The sequence below is a fragment of the Erinaceus europaeus genome, chromosome 16 (genome assembly GCF_950295315.1).
Source record: "Erinaceus europaeus chromosome 16, mEriEur2.1, whole genome shotgun sequence".
Lineage (NCBI taxonomy): Eukaryota > Metazoa > Chordata > Mammalia > Eulipotyphla > Erinaceidae > Erinaceus > Erinaceus europaeus.
The window spans coordinates 72,944,232-72,960,578 of NC_080177.1; the positions used below are offsets into that span (position 1 = coordinate 72,944,232).

At 40.7% G+C, this 16,347-nt stretch overlaps 1 protein-coding gene across 2 annotated transcripts in view; it reads left to right on the forward strand.

Annotated features, from left to right (window-relative positions):
• Positions 1 to 16,347, forward strand: part of PRORP (protein only RNase P catalytic subunit) — a 101,766-nt gene that overhangs the window by 18,734 nt on the left and 66,685 nt on the right. For both annotated transcript variants that reach the window (XM_060175421.1, XM_060175423.1), the window contains exon 5: positions 14,992 to 15,099. In XM_060175421.1, the coding sequence (XP_060031404.1) occupies positions 14,992 to 15,099 (108 nt within the window). The remainder of the gene's footprint in view (positions 1 to 14,991; positions 15,100 to 16,347) is intronic.

Sequence of the window (16,347 nt, forward strand, 5' to 3'; positions counted from 1 at the left end):
CTAGAGGCCATCCCCCCTTTTTTTGTTGTTGCCCTTGTTGTTGTTATTGTTGGATAGTACAGAGAGAAATGGACAGAGGAGGGGAAGACAGAGAGGGGGAGAGAAAGATAGACACCTGCAGACCTGCTTCACTGCTTGTGAAGTAACCTCCCTACAAGTGGGGAGCTGGGGGCTCGAACCCGGGGGTCCTTGTCCGGTTCTTGTGCTTGGCACCATGTGCATTTAACCCGCTGTGCTACCACCTGGTCCCCTGAACATTCGTTAGTAGGTCTTTCCTAGCCCTTTATACAGTGAGAGAGTGCTATTATTTTATATTTCAAAATGAAGCCCTTGTTTTTCTGTCATACTCCTTATCTCCATTCCCCTTCTTATACTTTTCCTTCTAACCATATGGCTTTCTGTTGTGTAGAATGACCTTAATTTAGTCACTTAATACAGTCTTCTGCTGAGATTTTGTCCTTTTATGTTGCCATAGTGGATCATCTTACACATATATAGCTTTTCACATTTTTTTTTTTTCCCTCCTCCAGGGTTATTGCTGGGCTCGGTGCCTGCACCAGGAATCCACCGCTCCTGGAGGCCATTTTCCCCCCTTTTGTTGCCCTTGTTGTAGCTTCGTTGTGGTTATTATTATTGCCCTTGTTGACGCAATTCGTTGTTGGATAGGACAGAGAGAAATGGAGAGAGGAGGGGAAGACAGAGAGGGGGAGAGAAAGACAGACACCTGCAGACCTGCTTCACCGCCTGTGAAGCGACTCCCCTGCAGGTGGGGAGCCGGGGGCTCGAACCGGGATCCTTACGCCGGTCCCTGCGCTTTGTGCCACATGCGCTTAACCCACTGCGCCACCGTCCGACCCCCAGCTTTTCACATATTTTAGTATTGCTGCAATGCAAGCTGAATTGTTAGGGCTGTGGTATTATATCAATTTTGGTGGGTCTCCATGGAAATATTACCAGTACACATATTAGGAAGCATAAGCATGAGAGTTCTTGTTTCTCTACAGCTTTGCTTTTTCATGTTCATGTGGAGCTAACTTTACATTTCTTCTTCTTTTTTTTTAATCTGTTGCATAGAGACAGAAATTGAGAGGGGAGGGAACGTAGAGAGAGACATCTGTAGCATTATTTCGCTGCTTGTGAAGCTTCCCACATCTGTAGGAGGGGACCAGGGGCTTGAACCAGGGACCTTGTGCATTGGTAACGTGCATTCGCCTGGGTGTGCTACCATGTTTTTTCCCTTCCTTCCTTCCTTCCTTCCTCCCTCCCTCCCTCCCTCCCTCCCTTCCTTTCTTTCTAGCACATTGCTCAGCTCTGGCTTATCGTGCTGCAGGGGAATTGAACTTGGGACATTGGAGCCTCAGGCATGATAGTCTCTGCATAACCATTATGTATCTACCCCTACCTCACATTTTTCCTTAACGGGAAAACTGAATATATTTTCATAGGTCTAAAAATTATTTGTAGGTCTGGGGAAATAGAGCAGTGGCTATGCAAAAGACTTCTGTGCCTGAGGCTTCATGGACCCAAATTCAGGGCCGAACATCTCCGTAAGTCAGCCATTTCACTCACCCCTTTTCTTCCCCTTTTCTATTTTTATTGCATAGGACAGAGAGAAACTGAGAGAGGAGAAGGAGCTAGAGAGGGAGAGAGAAATAGAAACACCTGCAGATCTGCTTCACCACTCCTGAAAAATACCCCTTTCAGGTGGGGTAGGGGCAGAACCCAGGTCCTTGAATATGATAAGGTGTGTGCTTAATGGGGTGTGCCACCAGGTGGCCCCCTGAGTTTCTTTTTCTTAAGTGATAATATTTTTCCTACTTAGCTACCTAATAGATATGAAGAAGTTTGTATATTGTGCTTTGACATTACTGTGCTCACTAGACAGGTTCTTCTTTTATTTAGGGGCTCACTTTGCTTTCCCCCTTGTTTTGTGTCCAAGGTTCTCCAGTTCTCGTGGGGTATCAATAGCAAGAATCTGTTTGCTAATACTCATTCCATTTGATCAACTTTATTTTTTTTTGCCACCAGGTTTTTGCGGGGCTTTATGCCTGCAAATTTCCATCACTCCCAAAAGACTTTTTTTTTTTTTTTTTTTTGCTTCCAGGGTTATCGCTGGGGCTCTGTGCCTGCACTATGAATCCACTGCTCCTGGAGGCCATTTTCCCCATTTTGTTGCCCTTTTTGTAGTTGTTATTGTTGTTGACAGAAATGGAGAGAGGAGGGGAAGGTAGAAGGGGAGAGAAAGGTAGACACCTGCAGACCTGCGTCATTGCTTGTGAAGTGACTCCCCTGCAGGTGGGGAGCTGGGGGCTCGAACCGAAATTCTTTTTTTTTTTTTCCCCTTTTGTTGCTCTTGTTCGAACCAGGATTTTTTTTTTTTTGCACATAACAATACAACCCCCACTAGGTCCTCTGTCATCCTTTTTTTTTTTTTATTTTATTATTATTTTTTTTCTCTTTTTTTCTTATTGGGGAATTAATGTTTTACGTTCAACAGTAAGTACAATAGTTTGTACATGCATAACATTCCCCAGTTTCCCATATAACAATACAACCTCCACTAGGTCCTGTGAATCTTTCTTGGACCTGTATTCTCCCCACCCTGGTGCGATACGCCAATTCCATTTCAGGTTCTACTTGTGTTTTCTTTTCTAATCTTGTTTTTCAACTTCGGCCTGAGAGTGAGATCATCCCTTCTGTTTCTGACTTATTTCACTCAACATGATTTTTTCAAGGTCCATCCAAGATCGGCTGAAAACGGTGAAGTCACCATTTTTTACAGCTGAGTAGTATTCCATTGTGTATATATACCACAACTTGCTCAGCCACTTATCTGTTGTTGGACACCTGGGTTGCTTCCAGGTTTTGGCTATCCATTGAACCACTTCCCAGGCCACTACTTAGTCATATATATATATATATATATATATATATATATATATTTTGGCGGGGGGGTGGGGTGGGTGGGTATGTGATCCTGGGGATCAAACTTCTGACCAGATAATGCAAAGCATGCATGTCACCACTGAGCCATATCCCCAGCTCAAGATTATACTATTTGAAAATAGGACAGTATACTATAGTAATTGTAGCTATGTTTACTAAATAAAAGTACCTTAAAAATAGAACTTACTATTTCATGAGCTTAAGATTTCTAAAATTGTTAGTTGCTGGATTGCAGTGGCTTTTTCCTGACATCATGTTTCATTAGCTACATTAAGACAAGTTATGTCACTATTCTTTTTTATTTAGAATTTATTTAATCCCTTGGTTTAAAGAAAGGTCACACAGAAATTGTGGCTGTTCTATGCAAAGATGCTTTTGTTGTCTCCATGTTTAGAGCATTGCTTCTTCCAACCAAAATAGCTGGTATTCCCCTTTTCTTCCATGTGACTGAAGACAGCACTTTTATTCCTCCCTTTCTTCTAAGCTGTAGAAAGTGTTCTGTGGGAGCTCCAGTGGCGCCGTCTATTAGCACACAGTACTTATACAGAAAATGTTCTTTGACGTTGCAGAATCTTTAGGCATAAGTTCATTGGGAATGTTAAGATCACCGGTTCCTATTACAAAGTTTTGAATATTCGTTTCTTTATTCCTTCTGTTTCCTCTCATCTGTTCTCTCTCACTTAGGACACTAGTTAAATGAAGAAAATCTGTTTTGAATTTCCTCGTGAGGTTTGTGTCAAATTTTCAGAAGTAAACCATAAATACACGGACCATCATTCAAAAAACAAGTCTAGACATTTTCCAAGTAGAGAAGTGAAAAAGAAAATTTGACATCGTTTTGGATATAACGTCTCAAGAAAAACCTGCAGTTTAATCTGTGTGATTTCTTGTCCATAGTGTAGGAAGTATAAGAAATAGAAGAATCAAATCCTGCCATGTTTACTTGAGAATTATTTATTATGAAGTCAGCCCTTTAGTGGCAAATTCTGTAGTCACCTCTGTTCTAGAGCTCATGTGCCATATGCAGTGTATAAGCTGGCATTCCGGGTTAAGCGCACATGGCGCTAAGCGCAAGGACCAGTGTAACGATTGGCTCCCCACCTGTAGGGGGTCGCTTCAGAAGCAGTAAAACAGGTCTGCAGGTGTCTGTCTTTCTTTCCCCCTCTCTGTCTTCCTTTCCTCTCTCGATTTCCTTTCTGTCCTCTCCAAAAACAACAATAAACAACATGGGCAACAAAAGGGGGGGAAGCCTCCAGGAGCAGTGGATTCCTAGTGCAGGCGCTGAGCCCCAGTGATAACCCTGGAGGGAAAAAAGAAACAAACAAAAACTGGCATTCGGTTCCTTTCTCCTGCTATACATCTTTGTATCACTGTGCTATTCCTTCCTGCTTATGTAACAACCACCAAACAGTAAGAAAGAGAGTGGTGGGGAGAGAAAGAGAAAGAACTCCTGAGCACCACTCTGGCACATGCAGTGCAGCGAGGGGATCAAACTTGGGATCTCTTGCCCGAGAGTCCAGTGCTCAAGCCACTACACCCCCTTCTAGGTCATTGCTTTCTTTCTTTCTTTCTTTCTTTCTTTCTTTCTTTCTTTCTTTCTTTCTTTCTTAAAAAGTATTTATTTCCTTTTGTTGTCCTTGTTGTTTTATTGTTGTAGTTATTATTGATGATATTGATGATGTCGTTGCTGTTGGATAGGGCAGAGAGAAATGGAGAGAGGAGGGGAAGACAGACGGGGAGAGAAAGACAGACACCTGCAGACCTGCTTCACCGTCTGTGAAGCGACTCCCCTGCAGGTGGGGAGCCGGGGGCTCGAACTGGGAGAACCGGGATCCTTACGCTGGTCCTTGCATTTTGCGCCACCTGCACTTAACCTGCTGCTCTACTGGCAGACTCCCTGCTTTATTGTTTCGAATAAGAGGTAGGGTTAGGTAAAAAATTTAAAACTGTTGCTGAAGTGCTTTAGAATTCCTTTTATTTATTTATTTATTTGATAAAGACAGAGGTAGAGGGGCAGAGAGTGAAAGAGACCGCAGCACTGAAGTTTCCTTTATTGCAGTGGGGACTGGGCTTGAACCTGGGTCACACACATGGCAGTGCAGCACACTATCCAGGTGAGCTATCTTATGGGTCCTTTACATGTATTTATTATTCTTCATACTGTCGTTATAAATAAGAAATCGTTTTTAAAATTCCACTCCCAGGCACCATTACAGAAATAGTAATATTGTGCTTTCTTCAGACAGTATCCAGCATGTACAGTTACAGTCATTCTGTCAATACATATTCTTCCAGAGGAAACATGGTTAATTCTCAATTCATTCAGGTTTTTCTTTAAATAGTACTTTTTCAGAAAGATCTTTATTTTATATTTTTATTTTTTTAAGAAAGATCTTTCTTTTAACATACCTAAAATAGAGAGGGGTTAAGATTGATGTTGTAAGTACTTTGATCTGCTTAAATTGCCTTCCGTGCTACAATATCACTTTGTTTTTGCTTATTTGTTTGCTTGTTTGCTTTTTGGTTGCCAGGTTTTCACTGAGTGGTCATCGCATTGCGTTTGTCCACCAATAAAGTCCTTGAGGGCAGAGGATTAGTCCCTAATCCATCCCTAGGATTTAGAGCCTTAGTGCTTACTGAAAATATGTCAATTGGTCATGTATTTAGATAGTCTAAATTTCTGGCCTAAGAGTGAGATTTATCCCATATATGGGGTTGTTGGAAAAGTTAGAACAAATTTGTTTTAAAGGTTTATTTATTTATTAATGTGAAAGATAGGAGGAGAGAGAAAGAACCAGACATCACTCCAGTACATGTGCTGCTGGGGATCGAACTCAGGCCCTCATGCTTAAGAGTCCAGTGTTTTATCCACTGTGCCACTTCTCAGACTGTGACAATTTTTTTTTTTTTTTTGCATAGAAAAACATGTCGGGAGTCGGGCTGTTGCGCAGTGGGTTAAGCGCAGGTGGCGCAAAGCTCAAGGACCGGCATAAGGATCCCGGTTCAAGCCCTGGCTCCCCACCTGCAGAGGAGTCGCTTCACAAGTGGTGAAGCAGGTCTGCAGGTGTCTGGCTTTCTCTCCCCCTCTCTGTCTTCTCCTCCTCTCTCCATTTCTCTCTGTCTTATCCAACAACAACAACAATAATAACTACAACAATAAAAAAACAGCAAGGGCAACAAAAGGGAATAAATTAAAAAAAAAAAAAGAAAAATATGTCATGACTTTTCTGACAACTCAACCATATATTTTTGTTGATTTAAATTTCTGTATGTTTTGTTCTTTTAAGAAGAAATTATTTGACATATTTTTAAGTGCCAGAATTTTTAGATTCTTTGAAAAGCTAAATCTGCTAATCTTAAGTCTTTATTTTTGTGTGGTAACAATGAGCTCTTCTGAGCACTAGGCTGCTCAGAACCTAATTCTTGTTTTTTACCTTTTTCTTCCAAATGTTCAGTATTGAAGCATTTGCTGTCTATCAACAGAATTAGCCTCTGCTGTAATTCATGGTATTTATACTTTTGTTGTTACATGGTTCAATTTTAAACTTTTTATTAATTTATTTATATTTTTATTATCTTTATTTATTATTGGATAGAGACAGCCAGAAATCGAGAGGGAAGGGGGAGGGAGGGAGGGAGAGAAACAGAGACACTGCAGCCCTGCCTCACCATTAGTGAAGCTCTCTCTTTGCAGGGGGGACTGGGGCTTGAACCCAAGTCCTTGCACATTGTAACATGTGGGCTCAACCAGTCGTGCCACCACCCTGCCCAATTTTAAACTTTAAAGTATAAAACAAAGATAGGAGACACAGTTATTCCTGATGGTTACATGTGATGAATTGTTAATCTTTATGGTACAAAAAATAACTTGGGCCAGTTGAGTATATGAACGATACTCCACATCGTTAGTCACTGGGGAAAAGTATGTTAAAACCATAATAGGTTACATAGTTCATATCACTAGTCATTGGGGGAAAGTACGTTAAAATCATAGTGAGACAATACTTCATACCCACAAGCATGGGACATAGTCAAAGGATAAATAGTAACAAGTGTGAGGATGCAGAGAAACTTGTAGCCTCATATACTGCAGGTGAGAATGTAAAATGGTGCAGTCACTTTGGACAGTCTGGCAGTTCCTTAAGTTGAACATAATTTTACCGTTTGGTAGATAGTATAGTGGCTATACAACAGACTTTCATGCCTAAGTCTCTGAGGCCCCCGGGTTCAATCCCCCTGTGTTAACAATTTAACACTCAGGTTAATTACTAAAAAGAAAGGGCTGGGAAGACTGCATAATGGGTCTGCAAAAGACTTTCATGTCCTAAGCTCTGAAGTCCCAGATTAGATCCCCAGCACCACCATAAGCCAGAGCTGAGCAGTGCTCTGGTCTCCCTCTCTGCCTCTGTCTCTCTCTCTCACATTAAAATTAGAATAAAATAAGCAAAAAGTTATAAACATTCATGTAAAATTTGTACACAAGTATTTTGCATAGCAGCATTATTCATAATAGTGGAAAACACCCCATATGCAAAATGGAATAAAGTCCTGAACCTTGAAAACATTGTTCTTTTTTTTTTTTTTCCTTCTTTTTTTTTCCCTCCAGGGTTATTGCTGGGCTCGGTGCCTGCACCATGAATCCACCACTCCTGGAGGCCATTTTTCCCCCCTTTTTGTTGCCCTTGTTGTTGTAGCCTCATTGTGGTTATTATTATTGCCATTGTTGATGTTATTCGTTGTTGGATAAGACAGAGAAATGGAGAGAGAGGAGGGGAAGACGGGGGAGAGAAAGATAGACACCTGCAGACCTGCTTCACCGCTTGTGAAGCGACTCCCCTGCAGGTGGGGAGCTGGGGGCTTGAACCGGGATCTTTATGCCGGTCCTTGCGCTTTGCGCCACATGCGCTTAACCCACTGTGCCACCGCCCAACCCCCTGAAAACATTGTTCTAAGTGAAGGAACTCAGTCACAACACATTTGTATTGTTCAGAATAAGTAAATCTGGAGAGACTAAAAATAGATTAGAACTGGAGAGATAGCTCGCTGTGCAGATAAAGTACATGCCAGGCTGTGTGTGCAACTCAGGTTCAAGTCCTGGTACCACATAGAAGTATTGAAGTGCTGTGGCTCTGCTCTGTCTCCCTCTGTGTCCTGCTAGATGAATGAGAAAGGTTGGCCAGGAGCCATGAAATCATGTACAGTTGAGGTGGTTGCTGTGTGGAGTAGGAGGGGAATGGAGTTGACTACTAGTGAATAAAGTTTTTTTCTAGCAGGGACAGACTGTTCTAAAGTTAGATCATTGTAATTGGTGCTGCGTAACTTGTGAACTGAATCATATACTTCCGATAAGTGAATTTTATGGTATGCAAATTACATCTGAAAGAAAATTCCTTTTTCTTTTTTTTTAAGAAAAAGAACTCCTTTTTTTTTTTTAAATCAAGGTTTTTTTTGTTTGTTTGTTTTTTACCAGAGCACTGTTCAGCTCTGGCTTGTGGTGGTGCAGGGGACTGAACCTGGGTCTTTGGAGCCTCAGGCATGAGAGTCTGTTTGCATAACCATTATGCCATCTACCCTCTGCCCAAAAGAACTCCTTTTAATAATTGCCAAGAAGCAAGTGACCCAAAAAGTTGGTGGATTTTTGTACTCTCGGTTATTAGCGTGGGAAACAGTGCAAAAACACACTTTGTCTATGCCTTAAAACAAGGACTAACACCAAGAGTCATGAGCAAGGGTGTAAGCCAGCAAGCACACCAACAGCAATCTTCAGGGTCTCTTTATACATTACCAGGACATGGGAACAACCTGTCCTTTTCCCATTTGGCGAGAGGGAATTGACTCACAATCTAACTATGTTCGGGAAAAGGGGGATGGGAATGGATGCGAGGAGGGGTCGGGGAGTCTGAGCTTACAGTGTGACTATGATGGGAAAGGATGTGTGAGAAGAGAGTGGGGAAGTGGCCGGGAAGTTTAAGCTAACTCTGAAGAAAAATAAGGCGTGGTTGTAGTCACGTAGACATGCAAGGGTCAGGGGTCTGTAGTCAGACTGGACCGATAAACATCAGTAGAAAGGCCGGTTCTCACATAGTCAGTCTGCAGTCAAGTACAATCCCAGCAGCAGCCCTTGAAAGAGATGAGTGTTCAGGCTGACAGTATAGTTCACCTGGATGGTATGCCTATTTGTGTCATACACAAGTTCAAACCTGGCCCCCACTGTACTCCCTCTCTGTCTTTTCTCTTTCTGTGTGAAGAAGGTGGCTCAGAGCAGTAAAGTCCCAGCAATGGGGGGGGGGGGGGAGGTGTGTGCTTGTGGTTCAGGAGGTGGAGCAGAGCATTGGATGTAAGAGCATGAGGTCCTGAGTTTGATCCCTGGGATAGCATTTGCTAAAGTAATGTTCTGTTGATTTTCCCCTCCTCTCTTTTTCTCAAAAGAAATAGTTGTTCTGGAGGCTGGGCAGTAGTGCACTGGGTTAAACACACAATGTGAAGCACAAGGACCAGTGCAAGGATCCCAGTTGGAACCCCCAAGGGTTCGAACATCCTGGAACTACATAGGTTCACAAGCGGTGAAGCAGGTCTGCAGTTATCTATCTTTCCTTCCCCCCTCTCTGTCTTCTCTTCCTCTCAATTTCTCTCTGCCCTATCCAACAATGACAGCAGCAACAACAACAATGATGGGAAAAAAAGATGGCCACCAGGAGCACTGGATTCCTAGTGTAGGCACCAAGCCCCAGTGATAACCCTGGAGGCTAAATAAGTAAATAAGAAAAAAAGGTAAAAAAAAAAATAAATAATTGTTGTTTAAATTTATCTTCCATTACAGCTAAGCTTGCAGGTTTATAATTCTCTGTACCATAGTTACCTAGTTTGTCTGGTAGTAGTTCAGCTCTTCATCATGCCTGATCAGTGAGGTCTATCCAGTGAGTAGTATCAGACTTAGTGGGCAGAGTCGTGATTTTGGAGGAAACTCTGACTTAATTGCTCTGACTGGTTTTTTTTTTTGTTTTTTTTTTAACCTGTGTGATAGATATGGCTGAGGAGGCTAATCTTTATGTGGGATTTTATTGCACATCCTGGAATTACTTAGAGGTTCCTGAGCCTCTCCTTTGAGACAAGCCATCTCAAGTGTACTCTTTCACGTTCTGTGATTTTAAGGGGTTTCCAACTCTCGATAACAATAACAGAACTGGAAGGGGATTTTGTAAGTTGAGCTAGCTTAACCCTTGATTTACAGATGTCCAATGTGCCAGTGATACTAAACTACCTAAGTTTGTCATTATTCCTGAAGTGGATACAAGATGGAACTAAGAGCAGCACTAAACATTTAAATGGGAAATATCTTCTATGTTGATATTAGTAAAGCCCAAATTTTTGAAATCTACTGTACATTTTTAATTGAGAGCTAAATGCCTGACTCCACCATTGTCTGTGGTGCCAGGCATCCAGCACCACATATAGAACTTCTATACCCTACCCACAGATCCATCTCTCCATTCCTGGCTCCTGGCAGCCTTTTTTTCTTTCCTTCCTTCCTTCCTTTGTTCCTTCCTTCCTTCCTTCCTCCCTCTCTCCCTTCCCCCCTCCCTTCTTTCCTCTCTTCCTCCCTTCTTCCCTCCCTCCCTTCCTTCCTTCCATTTGATAGGACAGAGAGTAACTGAGAGGGAGGGGGAGATAGCAAGCAAGAGGGGCACCTGCAGTACTGCTTCACCATTAATGAACTTCCCCCCTGCAGGCGGGAAATGGTGACTTGTACCTTGTTCCTTGGACTTGTAATGTGTTCACTCAACTGGATCACCATTCTCCCCCTGGCCCTGTGCCCCGCCCTGATATTTGACACACTTAATTTGTCAAAAAATTTAGTGTACTTCTTTAACTCATTCAGACTGAAGCTATAAAGAGTCCTATTATATTGAGACATAAGTCTTCTTGATAGGTTTATTTTCTGTTATAAAAAGTAGGATTCCTGCAACCTGGGAGGTGATGCAGTAGCTAGTTCTAATTGGACTTAATTACATGAAGTCCCAGGTTCAATCTTTGCATTGCATGTGCCAGAGGGATGTACTGGTTCATGTTCTTTCTCTGTCTCTCTCTCTCACTAATAAATAAATCTGGGGGAAAAAAAGTAGCACTCCTTGCCAACGCCCATGTCCAGTGGAGAAGCAGTTACAGAAGCCAGACCTTCCACCTTCTGTACCCTATAATGATTCTGTGTCCATATGCCCAGAGGGATAAAGAATAGGAAAACTTCTAATGGAGGGGGTGGGATACAGAAATCTGGTGGTGGGAACTCTGTGGAATTGTACCCCTCTTATCCTATGGACTTGGCAATCATTATTAAATCAATGAAAAAATATAGTACTCCTATCCCATTAGTTTTGATATTAGTTGAAAGTTTTTAAACATTTTGGAGGAGATATTTTTGAGCAGAAGAATTAATACTAGGTGTTTTGTTGAGTTGAACAGCTTTTCTTGCATTTGTGAGGCTCTAAGTTTTTTTTTTAATAATTAATTTCTATTTTATTTGATTGACAGCGCAAAATGCCTCATTTGCTCTCATTCACCAGAGGTTATGGTTGTTAGACTATATAAATTATCTTAATAGTTTAATTTATTTCATTTTGTTTCAAAGACCATTATGGCTAAAAAGTATCCATTGACATCATTGGAGTCACACTAAAGAAATGAATTGCTGGGAATCTTTTTTTTTTCTTCTCATCAATCAGTAATACAGTTTACAGTTTGATGGGTAGACTTAGCTCTTCTCCAATGTTGACAGTTTTCTTTTTTGACATGTATTCTCCCCCAACCACCAACCCCAGAGTCTTTTACTTTGGTGCAGTACACCAATTCCAGTTCAGTTTCTACTTGTGTTTTCTCTTCTGATCTTGTTTTTAAACTTATGCCTGAGAGTGAGATCATCCCATATTCATCCTTCTGTTTCTGACATATTTCACATAACATGATTTCTTCAAGCTTCATCCAAGATCGGCTGAAAACGGTGAAGTCACCATTTTTTACAGCTGAGTAGTATTACATTGTGTATATATACCACAACTTGCTCAGCCACTCATCTGTTGTTGGACACCTGGGTTGCTTCCAGGTTTTGGTTATTACAAATTGTGCTGCCAAGAACATAGGTTTACCCAAATCTTTTTGGATTGGTGTGTTGGGTTCCTTAGGATATATCCCCACGAGGGGAATTGCAAGGTCATAGGGTAGGTCCATTTCTAGCCTTCTGAGAGTTCTCCAGACTGTTATCCACAGAGGTTGGACCAATTTACATTCCCACTAGCAGTGCAGGAGGGTTCCTTTGACCCCACACCCTCTCCAGCATTTGCTGCTGTTACCTTTTCTGATGTATGACATTCTCACAGGAGTGAAGTAGTATCTCATTGTTGTCTTTATTTCATTTCTCTGACAATCAGAGACTTGGAGCATTTTTTCATGTGTTTCTTGGCCTTTTGCATCTCTTCTGTGGTGAATATTCTGTCCAAGTCCTCTCCCCATTTTTGGATGGGGTCGCTTGTTTTCTTGTTGTTGAGTTTGGTAAGCTCTTTATATATTTTGGTTATTAAACTCTTGTCTGATGTGTGGCCTGTAAAGATCTTCTCCCATTTCTATGTATGGTTCTCTTTGTTTGGGTATTGGTTTCTTTTGCTGAGCAGAAACTTTTGAATTTGATGTAGTCCCATAGATTTATGCTTGCCTTAGTCTTCTTTGTAATTGGATTCATTTCGTTGAAGATGGCTTTAAAATTTACGCAGAAAAGAGTTCTGCCAATATTTTCTTCTAAGTATCTGATAGTTTCTGGTCTAACATCCAAGTCCTTGATCCACTTGGAATTTACTTTTGTGTTTGGTGAAATATAGTGGTTCAGTTTCATTCTTCAGCTTGTTTCAAACTATTTTTTCTAACACCATTTGTTGAAGAGACTCTGCTTTCCCCATTTAGAAGTCTGGGCCCCTTAGTCAAAGATTAGATGTTCATATGTGTGGGGTTTTACTTCTGGGCTCTCAATTCTGTTCCACTGGTCAGTGTGTTTATTCATGTTCCGGTACCAAGCAGTTTTGATGACAGTGAATCTATAATACCATTTGAGATCTGGGAGTGTGATGCCTCCATTTCTGTTCTTTTCTTCTCAAGATTGTTTTGGCAATTCTAGGTCTTTACTGGTTCCTGATAAACATTTGTAGCATTTCTTCTATTCTAAAAAATGTGGTCAGAATCTTGATGTGGGTAGCATTAAATTTGTATGTGGCTCTGGGTAGTTTATTCATTTTGGTGATGTTAATTCTTCCAACACATGAACATGGAATATCTTTCCACTTCTTTGTGTCTTTTTCAATTTTCTTGAGTAGTGACTCATAATTTTTGACAAAAGTCTTTCACTTCTTTGGTTAGGTTTATTCCTAGATATTTTATTGTTTTTGTTGCTATAGTAAAAGGAATTGATTTCTGAATTTCATCTTCTTCTAACTTAAGTGTTTACATAGAGGAATGCCACTGACTTTTTTTTTTTTGGAATTTTTTTTCTTACTTCCTTTTGTTGCCCTTATTGTTTTATTGTTGTAGTTATTATTGATATTGTTGTTGTTGGATAGGACAGAGAGAAGTGGAGAGGAGGGGAAGACAGAGAGGGGGAGAGAAAGACACCTGCAGACCTGCATCACCGCCTGTGAAGTGACTCCCCTGCAGGTGGAGAGCTTTGTGAATGGTGAAGATGAGTTGCAAGTGTCTCTCTCCTTCTCTGTCTCCCTTTGCCCTCTTGGCTCCTGGCTGTCTCTACTTTTAAAAATATCTATTAATTATTGCATAGAGACAGAGAGAAATTGAGAGGTGAGGAGGAGGTAGAGAGGGAAAAGAGATAGCCAGACACCTGCACCCTTGCTTTAACCCTTGTCAAGATTCCTCCCTGCAGGTGGGGACCAGGGCCTTGAACCCAGGCCCTTGCACACTGTAATGTTTGCACTTAACCAGGTGAGGCATCACCTGTCCCTAAATCAATACTTTTTAAAGAGGTACTGAGGCTTAGCTTCTGGCATACAGCTTGTGGTTGGTCTTATCCTGTGTGTCCTTTGACAAGGATAATGTTCTTCCATTTTGGAAGTTTAATGTCCTTTAGATACTAATCAAATCAAAGTAGTTAATTGTATACTTTATATTTTCTCTGTCCTTCCTGATTTTCATCTACTTGTTCTACTTTACGGTAAATGGAGTGCTTAAATCTCTATTTATATGGAATCGTCGACTTAGCTGTCTGTCAGTTGTTGCTTTGTGTATTTTGAAATGCTCTTCTTATTCATGAGTATAATTTCCTGCTAATTTCGTCTTATCATTATGCCATGAATGGTCCTTTTATTTTTTGTAATACTTCTTTCTTTTTTATTTATTTATTTTCCCTTTTGTTGTCCTTTTTTTAATTGTTGTAGTTATTATTGTTGTTGTTATTGATGTTGTTGTTGTTAGGATAGAAAGAAATGGAGAGGGAGTCGGGTGGTAGCGCAGCGGGTTAAGAGCAGGTGGTGCAAGGACCGGTGTAGGGATTCGGATTCAAGCCCCCGGCTCCCCACCTGCAGGGGAGTCGCTTCACAGGCGGTGAAGCAGGTCTGTAGGTGTCTTATCTTTTTTCCCCCTCTCTGTCTTCCCCTCCTCTCTCCATTTTTCTCTGTCCTATCCAACAACGATAACATCATCAACAACTACAACAATAAAACAAGGGCAACATATGGAAATAAATAAATATTTAAAAAAAAAGAAAGGAAGAAATGGAGAGAGGAGAGGAAGACAGAGCGGGGGAGAGAAAGAGAGACACCTGCAGACCTGCTTCACTGCCTGTGAAGGGATTCCCCTGCAGGTGAGGAGCCTGGGGCTTGAACCGGGATCCTTAAGCTGCTCCTTGCGCTATGCGCCACGTGTGCTTAACTGTTGCGCTACTGCCCGACTCCCAGTACTTCTTTCTTGAAGTCAAAACAGTAATCACTTTTATTTTTATATTAAATTCTTATTAATGTTTTATCTGCTTTTTCTGTTTTTATTTTGTTTTTTCAGGAACTCAAGAGATTTAAGAACTTTGTGAACTTCTGTCCCCCTTTTGATATAGTCATTGATGGACTCAATGTGGCCAAGATGTTTCCTCAGATTCGTGACTCTGAACTTGTGAGTACAAGCTTCATATTGCTATTCTAGCTATCCAGAAATACTTAGCTACCTGCTTTTCATCTCCTTTAATCCTCATTTTTATTCCTCTATAAATAAACTCCTGAGATGTGCAGTGAGCAAGCACTTATCTAAGCTTCATTGTATTTGTCTCTGGCAAGCCAGTAATCCTTCTAGATCAGGCTAGAGTGCAAGGTTAAAAGATTCATCTAAAAAAGAAACAGTTCAGCCCTTTCTTGTGTAAAGTTTAATTGACCTCCTGGGTCTCTAGTTTCTCTTTGGGTAATACAGATCTGTTTGGAAATTATTCACACCGGCTATCACAAGATATTAGTCACTCATTTATTTTTATTTGTGTTTTCCACACTTAATATGCTTGTAAATTAACCTAAGGGGTTCTCTCTCTCTTTGTAAGGTAATCATTTGTCTACCAATTTATAGCTATCATGTTTCTAATAGTAATATCATGATTCTTTATAAAATAATGAGTGATTACTTTAATCTTCATTTTTCAGATTAGAGAACCAGGAAACTGAGGTTAATTTTTTGCAGTAAATCTATAGAAAGTGGTCCTAACACCAAGATTAGATTGTAGAGATTGGCTGGGTTTCAGGTTTATGACTTATTGTCGGCAACCTATGACCATTCATCTGTAGTTAGGCTGTTATTTTTTAAAAGTTGCCACCTAAAAGTTTAAAAGCTTTTTCTCAGAGATGCTGCTAGTCCAGTTCAGAAAAGCTCACCTTTGCTGACAAAGGATAACGCCAGTTGACAGAAATTTCTTTATATGCCTTTCCTTTATACTTGTACCTGTATTTTTATAATACAATTATTAATTTTTTTGTATTTTATTAAAGAAAACATAAATGTAAATTGAAAATATTTTTATCTCTTTGTCATTTGATGGGAGCAAAAATATTGACAAAAGGCAAAGCCAGAAAAGGAAGCCTGAAATTATTGCTTAATGCATCTAGCGCTGAGAATCAGAAGTACTTACTCTAAAAACTCATAAAGGCTCATTCTCTATCTAATCTGTGAACAGTGGAAAGTTCTGTGTTTGTTTACCTCTTTTCTTTTTGTTTAATATGGACCTGAAGAATGAACTAAGGCCCTTGTGCATATGTACATCTCCCTGGTCTAATTTCTGGTTATTTTTTTGAGAGAGCATATTGGGTGGGTGTGTGGGAGCTAGGCAGAGAGAGGGGAAACATCAAAGCTCCACACTACCACCCACAGCATTTCCTTGAT